The following is a 21,860-nucleotide window of genomic DNA, read 5'->3' on the forward strand; positions in this document are numbered from 1 at the left end:
TCTCATCTCATTTCTCTTCCAATAAAAACATAGGCATGAGAAGAATTTTATAACGATTCAAGCCCATAGCTAGTAGATACGGTTCTTTTTAGTTTTTTCTTCCAAGTTTCTTTTCGAAGTTTTTAAAATAGGTTTGGTAAGGAGAGGTTTCTACATCCTTATAAAAGAAAGAGAGCCTAACGAGACAATATCCACCAGCAATGGATTTGGACTAGATCGACAATTCTAAACAAAAGGTTATGTAATGGCCTAAGAAAAGCCCAACCAAAGGGTTCCACTCACAGAGAATAAACTTTCGTTGAGAAAGATGAAGAGATAAAAGGAGCCTAAAAGAAGACCCAACTAAAGGAAGGACTCCAATCCAATCCAATCCAAAAGAATAAAACTTAGCTTTTAAGTTGCTGATTAGTCCTTTTAAACAAATTCTGAAGTTGCAGATTCGCCATATGGAAAGTCAGAGCAGAAGAGCCAATAGTTTCTATATACATTATCCCTCTCTAGCACTTCTTACAACTAAATAATATTGGATTCCACAATATAGATGACTTATAACACGTGAATTAATATAAATGTGATGAAAAAAATATCCAAACAATTCACTAATTAACTTCCTTCAGATGCAATTTCCTTCTTATATGATTGTGTGCAAATTGATGATGAATAGAACTCACGAGTTTGATGCATCACCAGAAGGCACAGGTCGGGCATTTAATAGATGCTGAAGGGCTTTGACAACGATGCTCATGTTTGGCCGGAAATCTGCCTCATATTGCACACACAAGGCTGCAACAGCTGCCAACTGCAATAACGTTGCATTAGCTATTAGGTTCTTGTAACAACTTATTAAATATGGCAATATAAATAAACATGTTCTTCGCCAACCTCCTCATTCCCACCTCTCTCTCTCTCTCTCTCTCTCTCCCTCTCTCTCTCTCTCTCTCTCTCTCTCTCTCTCTCTCTCTCTCTCTCTCTCTCAGATTCTCAGAAAAAAAATAATAAAATAAAATAAATTCCTGGTCTTCCTTTCTCAAGGAAAATTAGATTCCAAAAAATTGGCAATAAGATTGATAGAAAATTTACTATAAGATTGATAGAAAATTTAGCTTCTTAAAGAAGCTTTTAAATGAATTCTTCATAATCCATCATATGAGTACCGACTTTGAGAATTGATGGGAGAGGAGGCCAATTAAGGGGTTGATTATGAATTTATAAGTAAGGAATACATCTCCATTAGTACGAGGCTTTTTGGGAAAATCAAAAGCAAAGTCATAGAGCTTATGCTCAAAGTGGATATACCATTGTGAGAGTCATGGTTCCTAACACATAACTCCCCCAAGATAAAGAGATCCCAATGCCTCTCCCAAGTCCAAAAAAAAAAATGGAGAACTGCTTAGCAGTATTCAAATTACCTTTGCTACTGCCTTTGGGGGGTAGTCTCCGCCAAGCCTTCCATCGACACACTGCCTAACTTTATCTTCACTCAGTTTTGGTGCAGCCTAATACATTAAGATGACCCTGTAAGTTAACTTGCATGCAGAGGAGATAATATATAATCCAATTTTGAAGAGGCAAGAGTGAAGGAAAAAGAAGGGAAAAAAGTGAAAGGCAAAGGGAAGAAAGACAAGAAAATCACCCAAGTAACTAGACTTTGTTGTCCTCGTGGTAGCGTAGGATCTACAGGTTTTCTCCCTGTCAGGAGTTCAAGCAAGACTACACCAAAGCTGTATACATCACTCTTGGCATTCAACTGACCAGTCATAGCATATCTGCAATATATAGAAACAAAGTAAACAACTATTTTGGCTCAAGAGGAATGCATTAATTCTTTCTTTTAACGAGAAAACCAAGATTTTATTGAGAAAAATGGAAGAATACAAAAGGGAAAGAGACATGCAATTCTATCCCAGGTGAAGAAACTACCAAGTAATTACCAATTATCAGAGAATTCACCTACATACAGTCATCTGTAATAATAATTTGGGTTTACAAATTCTCTTCCAGGTGTGGCAGCTGGAAATACTAAAGGTGAAATATTAGACATTGGCACAATTGATCAGGTACTTGCAAGTTTCTTGGTTCACTAAACATGAGATTACGTCAAAACTCACAAGAAATACGGTTGGAGATGGAAATGTAATTATTTTCTTGTATGTGAACAGTGAAGTAGGCAGAATTGTATTTTAAGTCAAAATCCAATGAAGCCAAAAATATAGAATTCATAATAGAAAATTTTATGATAGTAAAATCCATTTGAATTTTAGTTTCTCAATTGATCAGAGATAGACATCTTACTCAGGAGCATGATAACCAAAAGTTCCAAGAACACGGGTAGAATGAAGACGTGCTGCCATATCAGGAGCTTGATTGGATAAATCAAAGTCAGCAATTTTAGCAACATCATTATCAAAGAGAAGTACATTGCTGGACTTAATATCACGATGGATAATGTGGGACTCGGCCTTTTCATGCAAATACTCAAGTCCTCTAGCTGCCCCCACAGCAATTTTCACACGTTGTGCCCATGATAGAACGGGACCAGGCTGGGCTCCTTTTACACCTTTTCTTCCTACGTAAAAGTGCATGACAATACATAAGATTAATAACTTGAAAAACAGTGAATGATATCTGGTAGTAGATGTTTATGATACATAGGTACAGAAAAAAAAATGTAAACTTAAAAAACATATCGAGTTTTTAAAAGTTTTTGACCAGTAAAGTTGGGACACGAATCATGATTATACGTACCGTGAAGAATATCATGAAGTGATCCATTAGAAGCATACTCGTATGCTAGTATGCGGGAACTCCCATCAATGCAATAACCAAGCAATTGAACAAAATTTTCGTTCTTCAACCTTGAGACCATGGAGACCTAAACATAATCATATTTTAGACTTGATAAGTATGAATGATGAAAAGTGGGGGTTTTTTTTTTTTTTTTTTGCTCTGTATATGAACCTGGGCTAGAAACTCGTCATCAGGCTGTTTGCTTGCATCTAACTTCTTGATCGCAGCAGGCTGCCGGCTTTTAAGCAACCCATAATATACTCTTCCATATGAACCCTCTCCAATTAAAGCATCATTTCCAAAGTTGTCTGTTACTTCCGATAGTTCATTGAGGGGTATGCTAGGCACTAATATTGGTTGCATTTTGACAGCTTGAGTAACTGCTGGTGCAGCTTCGGGTTTATGATAACCTCCATTGTTTCCTGTAATACAATATTCAATATAAAAATTACGAACTAATGAATTACATTATTTCGAGAGCAAAATCACGGGAAATAAGTGGGAAAATACGTTTTTTGCAATCTACAGAAATGACATTGAAAAAAAAAATCCTTTTAATTGCTACTAGATAAGTTTCCAAATCTTCTCATGGTGCTAACAGATTACCTGAAGTGTTTTTTGCTGCATACATGCCTCCATTGTCAGCTGCTTTCTGAATTTCATCTTCCTCACAGCAGCGAAAGCAGCTCATCTTTTCCCTAAACTGACCAAAGTCCTCATTAAGTCATCTTTAAAAGGAGAAAGCATCTCTATGAAATAGATAAAATTAAATAAAGCTAAAACGTAACTAGATAGTTAAAACCAAATTTAAGAACCAAAAGTCCCGAAAACGCACCAAAAGTCTCAAGACCAATTTTCCAAAAAATTTAACTCCACCGAAAATTAATCACACCAAAAGTTCGAAATCTTAAAATGTATCAAATCCTCCTAACGCCACAAACAACAAAAAGCAGCAGAATCATTTCATCGTTCAACTCAAAGAATCGCAGCACACGCTACTGCCGCTACGCATCAACTCATTCCAGTTCAACCGTATAATTTCCAGATCAAACAAGTAGCAGCCAATAAACCAACAAAAAAACAAAATAATAATAATAATAATAATAAGCAAGAAACAACAAGTCAATTGACTCAAATTCATCAAAATTAACATCATCGCCTCCAATTTCCACAAAACCTACCCATTCACCGATAGCATAAGAACACAACAAACTAAAATCGAAATCACTAAAATCAAAACTAGCAAGAGCTTGATAGCAGTAAAAGGATCCATCTATACCAGAAAAACAGAGTAATCCAACAAACTTTAAGTGTTGAAAGCTTCGATCGGAGTGATGAGAACAAAATGTAAAGAAGAGTATCTGTTTGTCGTCGTTCTGGTACTACGTGATCTGAGCTCCGGAGCCGGCGAAGATTGCGCTCCGTATTTTATTCTGTAAACTTTATCTCTATATTAGCTTTTTCTTCCCTCCTCAAAGGGAATTATTGCCTTCCTTTTTTCCCTCTTTTTTCTTATATATATATATATATATATATATATATGTATGTATTTTTTTTTTTTTTTTTTAAATTGAAAGTCTTGGTCAATCCAAAAGTAATTAATAAATCCCATAGATTTTTTTATATATTTTTTAAAGGGCATGTATCTAAACTTTTACATGACAATAATTTTTTCAAATATTTAAAATTTTAACTTATTATTTTTTATTTAAAATAATATTTTAAAGCAGTTGTTGCATAGCTCGGGTCGAAGCAACGCGCCATAGGACGTTCAACAGGCAGTTTCACGCATGAATGCTAAAAAGTTGTCATTGTATATTTCCACAAGTCCGAACACGACAATTGAAAGAGGAGGATACTGAACGAGTTCTATCAATAATGAATTCTCCATACATCTCGAAGCGCCTATAAAAAAAAATACTCCGAAGGCTTTAGGATCGAGTTTGACGGTTGAAGTTTGACGGTTGAAATTTCAAAAAGGGACAAATACTTTATGAATTTTCTTTTTGTCCTTTAATAAATAATATAAGAAGACTTTTCAATATTAAATTGATAAATTAATAATTAATTATATTTATGTTATTTTAAAAATTAAAAATTTATTAATTTGAAAGGACGAAATTGTTTAATTAATTTGTTTATTCATTTTGAGGTTGTCGAATTTGACTTTCACGCCTGGTCTTCAAGCGCGTCGTTATGGTCCAAGGTGGAAATTTAAACAAAAAAAACATTTACCACGTGTCAATAAATGATTGGTTGAGTTCATGAAATTTCAGCTGCCGAGGATGTTGACTCGGTCTCTACCAAATTCGAGAATTGTCTTTTCCGCTAATCTTATTGGAATGGAACTATTTTTTTTTTAGGTTAAATTACCTTTTTCCCCCTCAAATTACGAATTTATTAGATTAAAGAATTTAATAATTTTTTTATTTTCAGCGAATTATTTAAAATTATCTTTAATAAAATATGGATATTTATCATCTTTTGGAAAATAAAATAAATCAATTTCAAACAACATTATTAATTTATTTTCTAAAAAACATAATAATAATAATAACAATAAAAGAATGGTAATTTGATGGGCTGACTACCACTGTGTTGATCCAAGCCCATAAACAAGCACAACCTGAAAATCTTTTTTTTTTTTTTTTTTTTTTTTAATCTAATGAGTTTTATATATTTAAAAAACTCGACTTAATCGAAATGCTAGAATTAATATCTCGACGTTATACCCTTTCCGGCAAAAATTATAAAAATTTGGGCAGCATCAAGACACTTGATGCATTGTCTCAATGCTACAGACAAAAAATCAAATGATGCACGTATTCCATAGCGTCGAGGTACGTCTTGGCTTTCTTATGTAACGTTGAGATGCTCTTCTATAATGCCTCAATGCTACTCTCGTGGGTAGAATAGCTCGAGTGTTACAAAGTCAAACATCTAGTTGTTCTAGGAGCATTGAGAAGCTCTCCTATTTTTTGTCTCGAGCTCCACTAAAGACGTCACAACTTGTATGGTATCATCAAGCCATAAATTATAGCCTACTCATCATAAAGTTTGTAAGTAATAGACATGTGCAAGAAAAGCGTATCAACGAAGGCTCAAAGATAAAATTTATAATCTTTTTATACCTTTTCAAGGGTCGTTTTCAAAGCTATCGTGTAATTGGTTTCTTCACACGAAAAAATGACTTTAGGTACCTTTCACAAATAAGACGATATAATTGATTTAAGTAAAACATGCATAACCATGAATTTCCAATAATTGGTATATGCAGTAACTTTCATTTCTAAGTCTTTCTTAGTCATCATATCATCATATCACTCTTAGTTGAATGTGGTCCCAGTTCTCACCGAAAAATAAAGGTGCACCTTATTGATCTAGGTAGTAAATATTTTTTTATTAAATAAATAGCACTTTTTTTGTGATTTTTTAAATTAAATTACAATTTTAAATTTTTTTAGTGACTAGACTTATTCCTATCAATAAAACTTATATATTAAATATATATATATATATTAAAAAAATTTAAAGACTAATGTATCAAATTAAAAAAAAAAAAAATCAAACTCAAAATTTAGAAGAGAAAATATAATTTTTATTTTTATTTTTATTTTTATTTTTAAAAATATCGTTATTTAGTGTGAGCATTGCTTTAATGATATTGAAACAATATTGACAAATAAATATATAAAAAATCTATTAATTTTAAAATTTATGTGAAATAAAATTAATTAATTTTAGAAAATTATGAAAAAATTAGACACAAATATAAAAGTTAGGGACTAGATATGTAATTTCACTTTTTTTTTTAAACCTTTTTGTCCAATACGACAATATTTTACCTTAATTAATTAGAATAAAAATTTCTTAATTGCCATATATTTGTTAAACGACGTCGTTCTGTCTAACAAGTAGATTTATAGGTAGCAAACATAAAAATGACGTTCTATTTCTTTGAAGAATTTTCAAAGCAATATAATAATTCTTTTTTATTTTTACAAAACATATATAAATATTAAAATTTTCACTGTGTAAATTCTCCACAATTTTATTTTAAATCTTTAATTTAAGTACTTTTTCATCTATACTTAATTTTTATATCTTTAATAAATCTTAAAAATAAAAAATATATCTTTATTAGTGTTTACTATAATTTTTTTATTTAATTAATTTTCAAAATTATTAAAAATACGAGAACAAAATATAGACATTAAAAAGTACAAAGATTAAAATACAAAAAAAAAAAAAAACTAAGAGTCGATGATTTTTCTTTTCTATTTCAAACTTTTTTTAATTAAAAAAACGTTCGAGTAAGTAGCCATACAGTGTCACATGGCCACTAACTAGCCTGGTACTTGAGAAGATGGAAAAAAAAATATAAAAAATAAATAAAATTAATATTAATAAGCCATGAATTAAAGGAAATTTAATTTTGAAGTTATAATATGTTTTGATGGTACAGATTTAAAATTGATTATCCACATGGGAGATCAAGAGAACCATTTTAATAATTTTATATTTTAGTATATATTATATACTTTTAAAAATTAATTAATATTCGGTATATTTTGAAAATTTGAAGACCAAAAGTGAAAATATCAATTAACAATTGTCACTGTTTCAATTTGGATGACATCATTCTTAACTGTTGTTGTATAATAATGACACTCTAGACTGACTTTGTAATTAACGGTTGTCGTATATAGTCTAAGATGATGGTAAAAGAGTCCTGAAATACGTTTAAATTATGTGAGTTTGATCATATGTGAAGTACTGGAAAATAATGTTAATGTTCGTTTTTTGTGTAATGATTACGTTATTGAATAAGAAAGTCGTTCATTAATGAATTTATTAAATGAGAAAATAGTTTACCGACAGTAGAATTATTTAATCGTTGAGTAAATCAGTTAAAGGCACTCAAATTTATTTTTTATTATTTATTTTTATTATTATTATTATTATTGTCTTGGCTCAATCTTAAGTCACGTTCTTAAGTGAAAAATAAATAAAATTAATTTTAATTTCCATATTATTTTTTACCCGAAAAAAAAAAAAAAAACAATTTATTTATTCAATTATTGATTTTGGGTAAGTGGGGCAAGTGGGGCTGCCCGAATTAAATCGGCTGCCGCCCACCAACAGTAAATCCGACAGTAAAAACACTCCACATCAACCCAGCTAGGAATTCCGACATATTTTCCTTAATTTTTTTTTGTTTCCTTTTTTTTTTTAAATGATAATGGTTATTATTTATTATTATTAGTTCAATGACGGTGCATTCAACCTACATTATGCTCTATTTAACTCTACCTTTAACTTTAATTTCCTCCTAAAATAAATAAATAAATAAATAAATAAATAAATAAATATATATATATATATATATATATATATATATATTATATAATAGCTTTGGCCCATTATGAATTCACCTCTAAAAAATGTTAGATTCTAATATTTTATTTTTTTAAAACATTTTTAACTTAATAAAAAAATTCAATTCAATTTGAATAGATCCACTTAGTAAAAGAAATATTAACATTAAAATATGGTTTTGATTTACTTATGTGAACATGTGGGCGCATGCCACTCGGAATACATAGATATTGTTGATGAGTTGTATTTTATATGTCAAGCCGTATTCAAGTGGCTCTATATATGATAATAATAATAATAATAATTAAATAATATACAATGTTTAAGTTAAACAATTTCAATTTTTTTTTATTTTTTTTGTGAAATGTTCTTATTAATAGACACGATAAATTTTTGCTTAATTTTATTAATTATTTAATTTTAAAATAACTAATATATCATTGTTTTCTTTAGAAAAAAATGGCACAAATCACTCTTAATTTAAATATAAAATCTAAATTGAATAAAATATTAGAAATTTGTAATGTTTCATGACTAAAAATAAAGTATATATTTAAAATATAATAAAAATGAAAATATTATATTGAATAAATTGCAAACAAATGTTTATGATAAAATACGATAATTTGATTGGTTGTTGAAGACGTTTAGAAAAGTAACGGTCCATTTATTTTATTATTTTTCTTCAAATAATTGAGTCATCATTAATCGAATAAAAATTCTTTACTAAGTCCAATGTTTTGAGTCGGTCCACTTTCATTGATATGAAACATTATTATTTATTTTTTATATTTTTTCTTTTTAAATTTTAATTTTGGTGAGAATTTACGGATCTAATTCAACGTAATTATAATTTTTTTTGGATGGTTTGGTTAAGTCATTTATTCATAATTTTATTTTCAATAAAAATAAAACGTTAATTCATAAAACATTTATTTATTTATTTTTAACGATGTATTTTAGGTTTATTTTTCTAGAAAAATCTTCTTAAAGGAGTAATTAAAAAATAACTAATAAAAAATTATTATAAAATTAAATAAAAATATGTATATATATTTGCGCAAATATGTAAAAATTAACCATAAATTTAGGTTAATTCGATTTAATTTAATTTAGTTTTAATAGAATCTACGAACTCAGCCCAATTCGTATGATCGAGTTGATTAATTTTTTCGCATGCTATTGCTTAAATTTTTCATTCAATATATTTTAAATAAAATAAATAAAAACAGCAATTTTAATATTTTATTTGATTGTAACGCGCATTTTATTTTCTAATTAAGTTTAAACAAAAAATAATTATATATTAATCTGAAAAATTAAAAAAAGGGAAGGAAATTAAACAGGGAAATATAGGTTTTAGAAAAAGAAGTAAATAAATAAAGAAAAGCGCGAAGCAGAGGATAACTACCCTCCCTCCGGTACAAGCAACGCAAAGGGCATCTTTTGAGGCATTGGGAGAGGGAGGGTCACGCGGTGTTGCTGTGCTGGGCCCCACCATTTTGCTTCTCTCTCTTCATTCCTTTTCTTTTATTAAAAATAAATAAATATCAATAATAATTCAATTAATTTGTTTTTTTCTTGTATAAAGATTTGAAATTTGACTTTGATTCTAAAATTTTTAAGATTATTATTATTATTATTATTTAAAAAAATTTGTAACAGACTCGAACTTAATTTTTTTTAAAAAAAATTAATTTTTAGTTTTACGGTGGATAGATTATGTGAGTGATGGAAAGAAGTAGCTCATAGTTTAATCTTTCATGTGATGAATTAGCTCTTACAATTACCAAATCTTTACCATCACTACTCCCACTTCCAACACCCAATACGAATCAAAGCCCACACGCTTTTCCATTCATTCATTTCGTCATCGCCTCTCATCTTCCCCTTTTCTCCTATATCTCCGACGGATTTCTGGCGGCCGATCTCTGTTGACTCCACTCGGTATTCACTTACTCTCTTTAATTTTGCTTTCTTTCTGATTTCTCGCTTTCTGGGTCTCCATATCTCAGTGTTCTTCACATGGGTTTCTGTTTTTTGGGCTATTCAATCACTTCACCCCATTGCTTTTTGATGATTTGATGCAAATTCTTGATATGGCTTTCTGGGTTTCTCTTAATTGGAACTGTGGATGCCTTGGTTCTCTGTTTCTGGAGTTTTGGGGCTGGAGTGAAGCAGATTAGAGCATGTTAGGAGTTTAATTGTTTTGGTTTTAGGGGTTTTTGAGCTTTGATCTGTTGCTGGGATTTGGTTAGCGTGTTGTGCTGAATCATTCTCTTGTTCCTTTTGAGAAATGGAGACTGGTTATGGAGGTGAAGCTTGTCAATTGTATGGTATGGGGTCTATGGATTTGAGGGCTGCTGTTGGGAAGAAGAGCCTTGAATGGGATTTGAATGATTGGAAATGGGATGGAGATCTTTTTATTGCTAGGCCTTTAAATTTGGTGGAGTCTGATCATTTAGGTAGCCAAGTTTTTCCAATTGTCTCTGGGATTCCCTTGACCGGTGGCTCGTCGAACAGTTCGTCGTCGTGTTCTGATGAAGCTAATATGGGGATCGAGAAAGGGAAAAGGGAAGTGGAGAAGAGAAGGAGGGATAATGTTATGGAAGATGAGAATCTTAATGATGAAGCTCGTAGTTTGAGTTTGAAGGTTGGTGGAAATGGTTGTCAAATTGTTGAGAAAGAAGCAGGGAATTGGGAAGGAAGTAGTGGCAAGAAGACTAAACTGACCGGGGGAAACTCGAGTCGTGCGGTTTGCCAGGTAGAGGACTGTGGAGCTGATCTTAGCAATGCTAAAGATTATCACAGAAGACATAAAGTCTGCGAAATGCATTCGAAGGTGAGTAATGCGCTCGTTGCTAACGTTATGCAGCGATTCTGTCAACAATGTAGCAGGTGAGCTTTCTTTTATTCCCTTTGCTTGCAGTTTCTTAGCCTTGACTCTCTAAAGTGTCTGCTGGAATGTTGTTCTGTGGTATCTGGTGGCAGGTTCCATGTTCTTCAGGAGTTCGATGAAGGAAAACGGAGTTGTCGAAGGCGTTTGGCTGGCCATAATAAGCGCAGAAGAAAGAACAATCCTGATAATGTTGTTAATGGAAACTCCCCACCTGATGAGCAGACTAGTAGCTATTTACTGTTAACTCTAATGCGAATACTCGCAAATTTGCACTGTAAGTAACTCTGTCACCCCAGAATTGTTTCGAGAATTATTGCGTATGTGGTTAAATCTCGTGTTTAATTCTCGTCGTTTTCTTAGCTATGCTACTCCTTGATTTACCCTTCCTTACTGGCTGCCCCCAATTGAGTTTCCACTCTTAGTTAATCCTTTGGGAAATAACTATAATCTAAATACATAAGTTTTGGCTACCGTAGTCGTTGCGTTTTTAGATTATATTTCATCAACCAAATAAACAAACGAAAAATAATGTAACAACCCAAGTCCACCGCTAGCAAATATTGTTCGCTTTGGCCCGTTACGTAACGCCGTCAACCTCACAATTTTAAAATGCGTCTGTTAGGGAGAGTTTTCCACAACCTTATAAGGAATGTTTTGTTCCCCTCTCCAACCGATGTGGGATTTCACAATTCACCCCCCTTGGGGGCCAGGTGTCCTCGTTGGTACACCGTCCGGTGTCTAGCTTTGATACTATTTGTTACAGACCAAGCCCACCGCTAGCATATATTGTCCGCTTTGGCCTGTTACGTATCGCGTAGTTTTAAAATGTGTATGTTAGGGAGAGGTTTCCACACCCTTATAAGAAATGCTTTGTTCCCCTCTTCAACCGATGTGAGATCTCACAATTCACCCTTCATTAAGGGCCAGGTGTCCTCGTTGGTACACCGTCCGGTGTCTAGCTTTGATACTATTTGTAACAGACCAAGCCCACCGCTAGCATATATTGTCCGCTTTGGCCTGTTACATATCGCAAAGTTTTAGAATGCGTATGTTAGGGAGAGGTTTCCACACCCTTATAAGAAATGCTTTGTTCCCCTCTTCAACCGATGTGAGATCTCACAATCCACCCTTCATTGGGGGCCCAGCGTCCTTGCTAACCTATCGCTCCGTGTTTGACTCTGATATCACTTGTAACAGCTCAAGCCAACCGCTAGCAGATATTGTCCACTTTGGCTTGTTACTTATTGCCACCAGCCTTACGATTTTAAAACGTGTATGTTAGAGAGAGGTTTCTACACCCTTGTAAGGAATGCTCCGTTCCCCTCTCCAACCGATATGAGATCTCACAAATAACTTCTGTGTCTCATTGCAAAGTGAGCTAATTAAATCTGCGAAAGGGAAACAACCATTTCATCAATATGGCTTTCGTAAAAAACATAAATAAGCATACACTTATTTGTTTACATGTGCTGACAAGTTTTTATATCCCATTCGTTCTACGTCCATTTGTATAAAAATCATGCATGTCAGAAATGTATGTACATCTTTTTCTGTGTTGAACTCTTGTTGTCCTTAGCATATTATTGTGTGATTGACAATGTGTTATTTGGTGTAGCCAATGGATCAAATAAGACCACAGACCAAGATCTTCTTTCGAATCTTATACGGATCCTTGCCTGTCAATCCGGTGAGCATGGGGGTAGAAACCGATCTGGGATTCTGCATGAACCTCAGAATTTGCTGAACGGGGCTAAATCCGATCTAGTTTGTACTTTTCTCTCAACTGGTCCTCAGGTACCTTTGAGATCTTCTAAACAACCTGACACGATACCGATATCCGAGACACCAGTACAAGCAACTGTTCGAGGTGGAGATACACCAGCTATATCTTCTGTAAAACCAAGCACTTCAAACAGCCTTCCTGCGTATTCAGAAATCAGGGACAATACGGTTGGACAGTGCAAAATGATGAACTTTGATTTGAACGATGTTTATGTCGACTCGGACGATGGCATGGAAGACATTGAGAGACAAGCACACCCAGTAGTGCATATGGGAACAAGTTCTCTTGAATGTCCTTCTTGGGTGCAACAAGACTCTCATCAGTCAAGCCCTCCTCAAACTAGTGGAAATTCAGATTCAGCATCTGCCCAGTCACCTTCTAGCTCTGCTGGAGAAGCTCAGGTAATGTTCTGCAAAAACTACGGATCATTTCTTTATGGGATTCATTTCTTGTATGCATTACCACATTTTTTTGTACATTCCTCCAGAGCCGTACAGATCGGATCATTTTGAAATTGTTCGGGAAAGCACCAAATGATTTTCCTCACGTTTTACGAGCTCAGGTATGTGAAGTGTTGAAACCGAGCATTTGAAACCGTTTGATATAACCGTCCTTAATCGTCATGACATTATCATTAGGTTCTCAATTGGTTATCACATAGTCCCACAGAGATAGAGAGCTATATCAGGCCTGGTTGTGTTGTTCTAACAATATACCTACGACAGACTGAGGCTGAATGGAACGATGTAAGTTTGCGTGCTCACTTGTCGATCCTGATATATCGATTTCGGGATGCCTCTCTCGAGCTATTACAAATACCCTATTCTTGATGGTTTTTAATCTCTTTACTTCAGCTTTGCCATGACCTCAGTACCAGTTTGAATAGGCTTCTTGATGTTTCCGACAAAGCTTTCTGGAGAACTGGATGGGTTTACGTTCGGGTTCAGCATCAAATAGCTTTCGTTTATCATGGTCTGATTATCTCTAGTTTAAGATGAGCTTTAATTGTTGTCTTTTGTTTAACATTGAGTTCATTTTTTATGCTGCAGGTCAGGTCGTAGTTGACACATCCTTGCCTCTTAGAAACAAGAATTACTGTCGTATCACAAGCGTAAACCCCGTTGCCGTTCCTTTATCTAAGAAGGCTATATTTTCGGTTAAAGGAATAAACTTGACCCGATCGACAACTAGGTAACATCGTCTTTTCATCTAACTTTCCTCGCTTTTACTTGTATCAGTCTCATATATGCAAATTTCAAACCCAATTTTCAGGTTACTGTGTGCCATTGAAGGGACATATCTTACTCAGGAAGCTTCAGATGATTCAACAGAAAGTGACGATAACTCGAACGCACAAGACGACAGTCAATGCGTAACCTTTTCTTGCTCGATTCCTGTCGTCTATGGAAGGGGATTCATCGAGGTGCTGTGTTTTTTACATTCTTCTTACAATACATCTTTACATTAACCAAGAACTTCAACCGATAAAACTTCTTTTTGTTGGGGTGGGTTGGGATGATATTCAGGCTGAAGATGATGGTTTGAGCAGCAGTTCCTTTCCTTTTATAGTTGCAGAAGAGGATGTTTGTACAGAGATCTGCACACTTCAAAGTGCATTAGAATTTACTGAAACATGTTCAAATTCTGGGGAAACTGCGGAGCTGGAAGGAAGGAGTAATGCAATGGAGTTTATCCATGAAATTGGTTGGCTGTTTCATAGAAATCACTTGAAGTCTAGATTGGCTCACTTGGATCCTAATGAAAATCTCTTTTCGCTGTCACGGTTCCAGTGGCTCGTCGAGTTCTCTATGGACCATGAGTGGTGTGCTGTGGTTAAAAAGCTCTTAGATGTTCTTCTTGATGGGACTGTGGACTTTGGAGATCACCCGTCATTGAATTTAGCATTGACCGAAATGAGTCTACTTCACCGAGCAGTGAGAAAAAACAGTCGGTCGTTGGTCGAGCTCCTTTTGGGTTACCCTTCAAAAGTGAAGGACTCATCAAGTTCTGAAGACAATGCATCCATTGATGGATCGACCGGTAGCTTCCTGTTTAGACCTGATGTCGTTGGCCTGGCCGGTTTGACCCCTCTTCACATTGCAGCTGGTAAAGATGATTCCATGGATGTTCTTGATGCGTTAACTAATGATCCGGGAATGGTAATGTTTACAACAGTACGCTTTCTGATACATTAGCTTTAGGACTATGAGACTGAAGAAATGACTGGGTTATTACAGGTAGGAGTTGAGGCTTGGAAGAGTGCTCGAGACGTCACAGGCTCGACACCTGAGGATTACGCTCGTTTGCGTGGCCATTACTCGTATATTCGTCTCGTCCAGAGGAAAATCAACAAGAGATCTTCAGCTGGGCATGTGGTGCTGGACATTCCTAGTACTCTCTCAGATGGTAGCTGGAACCAGAAGCAGAACACTGATGTGATGACCTCCTCCAGGTTTGAGATTGGTAGGACAAAACTAAAGCATTCTCAGCAGGATTGCAGCCGTTGTGTTATGAAACCGAGCGGTTTCGGAATGTTGTCTAAAGCGTCTCTGGTTTACCGGCCTGCAATGCTTTCAATGGTGGCCATTGCTGCTGTGTGTGTGTGTGTGGCGCTCTTATTCAAAAGCTCGCCCGAGGTTCTCTATGTCTTCCGCCCGTTCCGATGGGAACTACTAGAATACGGTACTAGTTAGACCCATTGATTACTTATCTATCTACCTGACTAAACTAAAGGTAATGTATTTGTATGGAGTTATGAAACCTGTAATGAGTTCCAGATTGGTATACTTTATTCTTATGTTATCGAATTTCGCTAAACTCGACCATCTGACCGCGTGCGCACGTGTGACTGCTCTGTAAATTTTAGTTCCCAGACACTGCAGGTAGAGAGTGTGTTCACTGGACAACGATCACTCAACACTTGACCCGAACCGTGGAGCGTCCGAAACGGTTTCGTATTCTTTTCATTTATACTTTCTAGTTCATGTAACACATCTCCATTTATTGAAACAGTGATAGATTCTGAGCTTCATGATATAACAAAAGCATAGAATCTCAATTATTACGTGATAGTTTTCGTATCTTCGTTTCTTCATATTGAAGATTATAAATAAATGAAAATGTACTTTTGTTTGATAGATGTTCGTTATTCGTTAACTACGACCGTAAGAGACTTATATTTAAATTTAAGATTCGGAAAAAAAATACACTAGGCTCGTTATCGTGTATAAGAGTTTTGAGCTGATTTGCAGACGGGAAAATTCAAATCCAATTTTTATTTTTTAATATATTGAAAGAAAATAATGCAAAAATAACTAAGAGGGTTAAAATGGTAATTTAATAATGTTATTTACAAACTTTTAAATTGAAATTTAGTTTGAATTTCTCTAGAAATTAAAAAGAAAAAATAACTATTCCGTCGAACAAATTGTCCATTTGTCGGCGGATAGTCAAAAGGTCCAAAATGCCATTGCCATCTTGCAAATTTGGAGATTGATCGAGGTTAGTTTAGTAATTTGATTCTTTGACTTGTGGTCCATAATTTATTCTTTATTATAGATAGTTTTTATTAAATTACAAATGTGGTCCTAATAATTTATAGAAATTTGAATTTAGTCCCAATATTTTGATAAAATCAAATTTAAATAATAAAAAAATAAGTAACAAAGGAATTCTCTCATATAGTTTAAAAAATATAGGAAAATAATTAATATTCAAAGCTTAGAAGAAATTGAAGGGACCAAATGGTCCAAATCTGAGCTTCCAAGACTTCCGGTAGATGACCGGCATCTGCCGGTAAAACCTAAACTCCCTTCTCCTTTCACCAACCCCAACCAATTCTAATCACCCTTTATTTTCTCCCCTCCAATAATTTATTACTTTTTTTTTTTTTAAGCATTACCGGATATTGTCAATATTTAACGCTCCATGTCCAAGATTTGAAATTTAGAATGGGTACCTAATGATCCCGACATTCCTCCCCAGTGACATGGTCACGTTGCTTACAATTTGTTTTTAAGAGTGAAGACTATCCCCACATACTAATACGAGACCTTTCAGTATGTTTTGTAGCCACTTACATGTGTCCTTGGAAAGTTGCTTCAAGCAAAACACGCTCAATTTTAGAGTTCCTATAATTGAGCCATCGTAAAGGAAGGTGGACGTTATTGATATAAGTTAATGACTTCCAATTCTTTTAAGCTTTCTTAGTCATTCTATCATCAGAGTCGCTTAAATATGATCTCGATTCATTCATATACCATTCAATAAAATATGATTGCAGCAAAAAAAAAAAATAATAAATAGAGACTAAATAAAAATTTTGAGGGAGAGAATGGATTATAAATATTTTTAAGGTTAAATTAAAATTTTGATGCTTATAATTTATAAAAATAAAATTACAATTTAGTCCTTATCATAATTAAAATTTGTAATTGAATATTTTTATTTTATTTTAATTTTCCCTTAAATTTTGGATAAGGAAATTGAATTAATTGAAAACAAAATAATTATCCTGATTAAAGCAACGAACCAAATGCTGTGCTTGAAGGGGAAGATTTTTACACCAATCTCCGAAAAAGGATAATTCCCACCGGCTGTATCGGTAACCGGTCGTCAGCGCTATTTCTCTCTATAAATAAGAGCCGCGACTACTTCGTATCTTCGTGTCATCGAGCGCCGATTCCTCTTCTTTGGGTCTCTCTGCTCTGGAATTTCGTCTTCTCTCTTAACCCATTTCACAGATTTTTCCTTTTCCAGGTTCATTCTCTCTCTTTAATGTCTTCCTGTGTGTGTGTGTGAGTTTAGGGAGAAATGGATGTTTCTGCTTTTGAAGTCATTGGGTCGTGTTTGTTTGTTCCTACTTTTAGGGTTTCTGAAATTTTGTTCGTTTTGGGTTTCATTGTGTGGGGATGCTGTTGTGTTGTATTTGTTTTTGTCGGAATTCCTCTCGGATCTGACGGCGCTCTAAGAGCTTTTGTTTTTCGGGTTGGTTTTGGAGTGGTTGTTGTCGTTTTTTGTTTTGAAGATCTGGTTCTTGCTAGTGCGCTGCTGATCTGAATTAGTTAATTGAGATTGCAAAAAGAATGTTCTATTGTAATCCTTTTTTATATTGGTTTCTAATTTTGGTAAACTCTAGTGTTGTGGATATCTATCTGTTCTTGGGGATTTCAACTTTGTTTTCGCTAGTTTTTGTGTTTTGTGAGTATAAACGTTTTCAAATTATAGGATGCTGATTCTTATTCGAGGTGATATGTTCCTTTGCAAATTGAAAATTTCTAGGATAAGTTCATATGCTCATTCTTTGTTGCTGAGCTCATAAATTCTCTATATTTGAATACTGAAGGAGATTTTTCTGTGTGTATTCTTTTCCTTGCAGTTTGGGAGAATGGAGACCTTTCTATTTACATCCGAGTCTGTGAACGAGGGTCACCCAGACAAGCTCTGTGACCAGATCTCTGATGCAGTTCTTGATGCTTGCCTTGCCCAAGATCCTGATAGCAAGGTTGCTTGTGAGACCTGCACCAAGACTAACATGGTTATGGTTTTTGGAGAGATTACAACCAAGGCCGATGTTGACTACGAGAAGATAGTTCGAGATACTTGTCGTTCAATTGGGTTCATCTCGGATGATGTGGGTCTTGATGCTGATAACTGTAAGGTCCTTGTCAACATTGAGCAACAGAGCCCTGATATTGCCCAAGGTGTCCATGGACATTTCACTAAGCGACCCGAGGACATTGGTGCTGGTGACCAAGGCCACATGTTTGGCTATGCCACAGATGAGACCCCAGAACTCATGCCCCTTAGTCATGTCCTTGCAACAAAGCTCGGCGCTCGTCTCACAGAGGTGAGGAAGAATGGTACCTGCCCATGGTTGAGACCTGACGGTAAAACCCAAGTTACTGTAGAGTACTATAATGATAAGGGTGCCATGGTCCCTGTTCGAGTCCACACAGTTCTCATCTCTACCCAGCACGACGAAACCGTCACGAATGATGAGATTGCAGCTGACCTTAAGGAGCATGTGATCAAGCCTGTCATCCCCGAGAAGTACCTTGATGAGAAGACCATCTTCCACCTCAATCCCTCTGGCCGCTTCGTCATTGGTGGACCACACGGAGATGCAGGTCTTACCGGTCGTAAGATCATCATTGACACTTACGGTGGATGGGGAGCTCACGGGGGAGGCGCTTTCTCCGGGAAGGACCCAACCAAAGTGGACAGAAGTGGTGCTTACATTGTCAGGCAGGCTGCTAAGAGCATTGTAGCCAGTGACCTTGCTCGGAGAGCAATTGTTCAGGTCTCTTATGCCATTGGTGTGCCTGAGCCATTGTCAGTCTTTGTCGACACGTATGGAACCGGGAAGATACCCGACAAGGAGATTCTCAAGATCGTGAAGGAGAACTTCGACTTCAGACCCGGAATGATCACCATCAACCTGGACTTGAAGAGAGGTGGGAATGGCAGATTCTTGAAGACAGCCGCATATGGACACTTCGGAAGGGATGACCCAGATTTCACCTGGGAAGTTGTGAAGCCCCTCAAGTGGGAGAAGCCTCAATCTTGAGATGGGTTGCTCTGCTCTGTTGAGAACGGCCATGGAAATTGGGAAGCCGAGCTTTGTTACTACTGGATGAATAATGTGGGTGCTGCCCTTATACAATCTAAGGTAGTAGCTGCTAATGTTCTATCTTTTTGTTACTTTTTTTTTTTTTTTTTTTTCCCTTTCTTTTGTTGTTGGTTATTTTACGTTGATGATGCATCCTTTTTGTACCAGTTGTTATAATATGAAAGGGGATTCTTTCCAAGTTCAAATTCTTGTTGGTACTGAAAGTAAATGTCTGCGTTGACTGTGACGACAAGTCATAGTGGCTGTTTGACTTACTTCAGTAAGAGGGTGTAAAATGTATTTGTTTATGAATCATTAGTAGCTCTAGAAGGTTGTGATGGTTAAAACTAGGGTTCTTTGGTTTTTTTCCCCATTCTCTCTCCAACGATCTAAATAGAAAAATACTGTCCTCTTAGTCCTTGCCAAGAATACTGTCATTTAAGTCACATTTGCTTAAAATAATTTTATTTTTAAAAAAATTTCAGTGTTACTATTAGTCGCTAATATAGATGCTTAGCTTCATTAGAGTAGTGTTTGTTTGAACATGGGAGTGACTAAAACACTTGGGCTTTGACTTTTCGTATCATTTTTAATATATTTTTTATTTTTACTCTAATAATAGTTTTGAATTTTTTTTTTTTTGAAATATCTAAGGTTATTATGTGTAAAGAGAATTAGAGTATTTTTCCGATGGAAATGCAAAGTTTAAAAGTTCAAAACTTTTATTGAAAAGGTTGTCCAATTTTAGAAAAGGTAAATATGTGTTGGACCATAATTATAAAATTATAAAATATGTTGGCCTTACGAATGTATTATAATCTTGTAAATGTCACAAAAATTGAAAATTAAGTTAAAGTTCATTCAACAACCTTCATTCATTTTTAAAATGAAGGGGCGGAATCTTTAACTTTTTGGTCGAGAGTAAATGTTCTAAACCAATTATGTTATATTCAAATTGAATAAAACATACTCCATCGAAGAAGAAACTCATCAAGATCAAGGTTTAAAATTCAATTCTCAATCGCCCAAAATAAGATTGCTCCACAAATATGGCTTCAAAGAGCATTCTTCTAGGATAGATTATTTCTAAACTTCTCATCGTGCCTTATTTGTCGCAAGTGCCACTAACTTGTCAATGTATACAGCCTGTGAATATATCCTTGGTGTCAGCTTGAGGACCACCAAAGGCCTCTTATCATTCACAAGATTAGTATTCTCATCAATTAAACGAAATCTATAAGGTTCCTTGATTGGCTGAGTGAGATAATGGAGATTATTGATTTCTAGATATCTCCTCATCAACCAATTGGAAGAGGATGAAGAGATCCACAAGGAGAATTTGTGGGTCTCACCAGACACTATATAAGAACATTTCATACTTCATTCAATTCATCAATAACTTAGAATTCAAAAGCAGGACTCACTTTGGGCTAAAGTTGGTAGGCATGGCAGCCATGGCTCTTTCATCTACCTTTACTGGAAAAGCTGTTCCTTTGAATGCACCAACTGAGCTGTTTTCTTCTGTTCGCAGCAATGGAAGAGTCTCAATGAGGAAATCTGGAAAGCCAGCTTCTTCCTCAGGCAGCCCATGGTATGGTCCCGACCGTGTTAAGTACCTCGGACCATTCTCTGGTGAGCCTCCATCTTACCTGACAGGAGAATTTCCTGGTGATTATGGTTGGGACACTGCAGGCCTATCAGCTGACCCTGAGACCTTCGCTAAGAACCGAGAGCTCGAAGTGATTCACAGTAGATGGGCCATGCTTGGGGCTCTTGGATGTGTATTCCCAGAGCTTCTTTCCAGAAATGGAGTCAAGTTTGGTGAAGCAGTTTGGTTCAAGGCTGGTTCCCAAATCTTCAGTGAGGGTGGCCTTGACTATCTTGGAAACCCAAGTCTTGTTCATGCACAGAGCATTCTGGCCATTTGGGCATGTCAAATAGTGCTTATGGGTGCAGTTGAAGGTTACCGTATTGCAGGAGGACCTCTTGGAGAAATTACCGATCCCATCTACCCAGGTGGCAGCTTTGATCCCCTCGGGCTGGCTGATGATCCAGAGGCATTTGCAGAGCTTAAGGTGAAAGAACTTAAGAACGGTCGTCTCGCAATGTTTTCCATGTTCGGGTTCTTTGTGCAGGCCATTGTAACAGGAAAAGGTCCTTTGGAAAACCTCGCAGATCACCTTGCTGATCCTGTCAACAACAATGCATGGGCTTATGCTACCAACTTTGTACCTGGGAAGTGAAACCATCGAGTCATGTTTGAACAAGCTTTCAATTTCACTACTTTGAGCGCATAGCCTGTAAACTGTACTATCAAAATATTGAAGATCAGCAATCACTATTATAATCAACAAAACTATCTTGCCCAAATCGCTGCTTTATTGATCCCTTGAAAGTACAGA

At 35.3% G+C, this 21,860-nt stretch overlaps 4 protein-coding genes across 5 annotated transcripts; 3 read left to right on the forward strand and 1 right to left on the reverse strand.

The window, feature by feature from the left end:
• Positions 1-365: 365 nt before the first annotated feature.
• LOC111493088 (pto-interacting protein 1-like) lies at positions 366-4,278 on the reverse strand. Of its 2 annotated transcripts, none has more exons than XM_023142694.1 (8): positions 4,067-4,278; positions 3,394-3,485; positions 2,959-3,209; positions 2,746-2,872; positions 2,293-2,566; positions 1,634-1,766; positions 1,410-1,496; positions 366-799 (listed from the first exon to the last, which is right to left on the reverse strand). In XM_023142694.1, the coding sequence occupies exons 2-8, from the start codon at positions 3,476-3,478 to the stop codon at positions 668-670; spliced, it is 1,089 nt and encodes a 362-aa protein (XP_022998462.1). In that variant the 5' UTR covers positions 3,479-3,485; positions 4,067-4,278; the 3' UTR covers positions 366-667. The 2 variants fall into 2 exon arrangements, with proteins under 2 accessions (XP_022998462.1, XP_022998463.1); XM_023142695.1 differs by having other exon boundaries at positions 3,394-3,490.
• Positions 4,279-9,935: 5,657 nt separating this feature from the next.
• On the forward strand, positions 9,936-15,673 carry LOC111493040 (squamosa promoter-binding-like protein 12). The gene is made up of 10 exons (XM_023142623.1): positions 9,936-11,064; positions 11,158-11,339; positions 12,681-13,249; positions 13,336-13,410; positions 13,487-13,594; positions 13,703-13,820; positions 13,898-14,039; positions 14,121-14,271; positions 14,375-15,007; positions 15,086-15,673. The coding sequence occupies exons 1-10, from the start codon at positions 10,463-10,465 to the stop codon at positions 15,539-15,541; spliced, it is 3,036 nt and encodes a 1,011-aa protein (XP_022998391.1). The 5' UTR covers positions 9,936-10,462; the 3' UTR covers positions 15,542-15,673.
• A 1,821-nt stretch (positions 15,674-17,494) lies between these two features.
• LOC111493080 (S-adenosylmethionine synthase 2-like) lies at positions 17,495-19,664 on the forward strand. Its single transcript, XM_023142685.1, has 2 exons — positions 17,495-17,606; positions 18,226-19,664. The coding sequence occupies exon 2, from the start codon at positions 18,235-18,237 to the stop codon at positions 19,414-19,416; it is 1,182 nt and encodes a 393-aa protein (XP_022998453.1). The 5' UTR covers positions 17,495-17,606; positions 18,226-18,234; the 3' UTR covers positions 19,417-19,664.
• A 1,191-nt stretch (positions 19,665-20,855) lies between these two features.
• Positions 20,856-21,828, forward strand: LOC111493100 (chlorophyll a-b binding protein of LHCII type 1). Its single transcript, XM_023142711.1, has one exon. It carries the CDS (start codon positions 20,904-20,906, stop codon positions 21,699-21,701), a length of 798 nt encoding a protein of 265 aa, XP_022998479.1. The 5' UTR covers positions 20,856-20,903; the 3' UTR covers positions 21,702-21,828.
• The last annotated feature ends 32 nt before the right edge of the window (positions 21,829-21,860 follow it).

This window comes from Cucurbita maxima, unplaced genomic scaffold (genome assembly GCF_002738345.1).
Source record: "Cucurbita maxima cultivar Rimu unplaced genomic scaffold, Cmax_1.0 Cma_Scf00018, whole genome shotgun sequence".
Classification (NCBI taxonomy): Eukaryota; Viridiplantae; Streptophyta; class Magnoliopsida; order Cucurbitales; family Cucurbitaceae; genus Cucurbita; species Cucurbita maxima.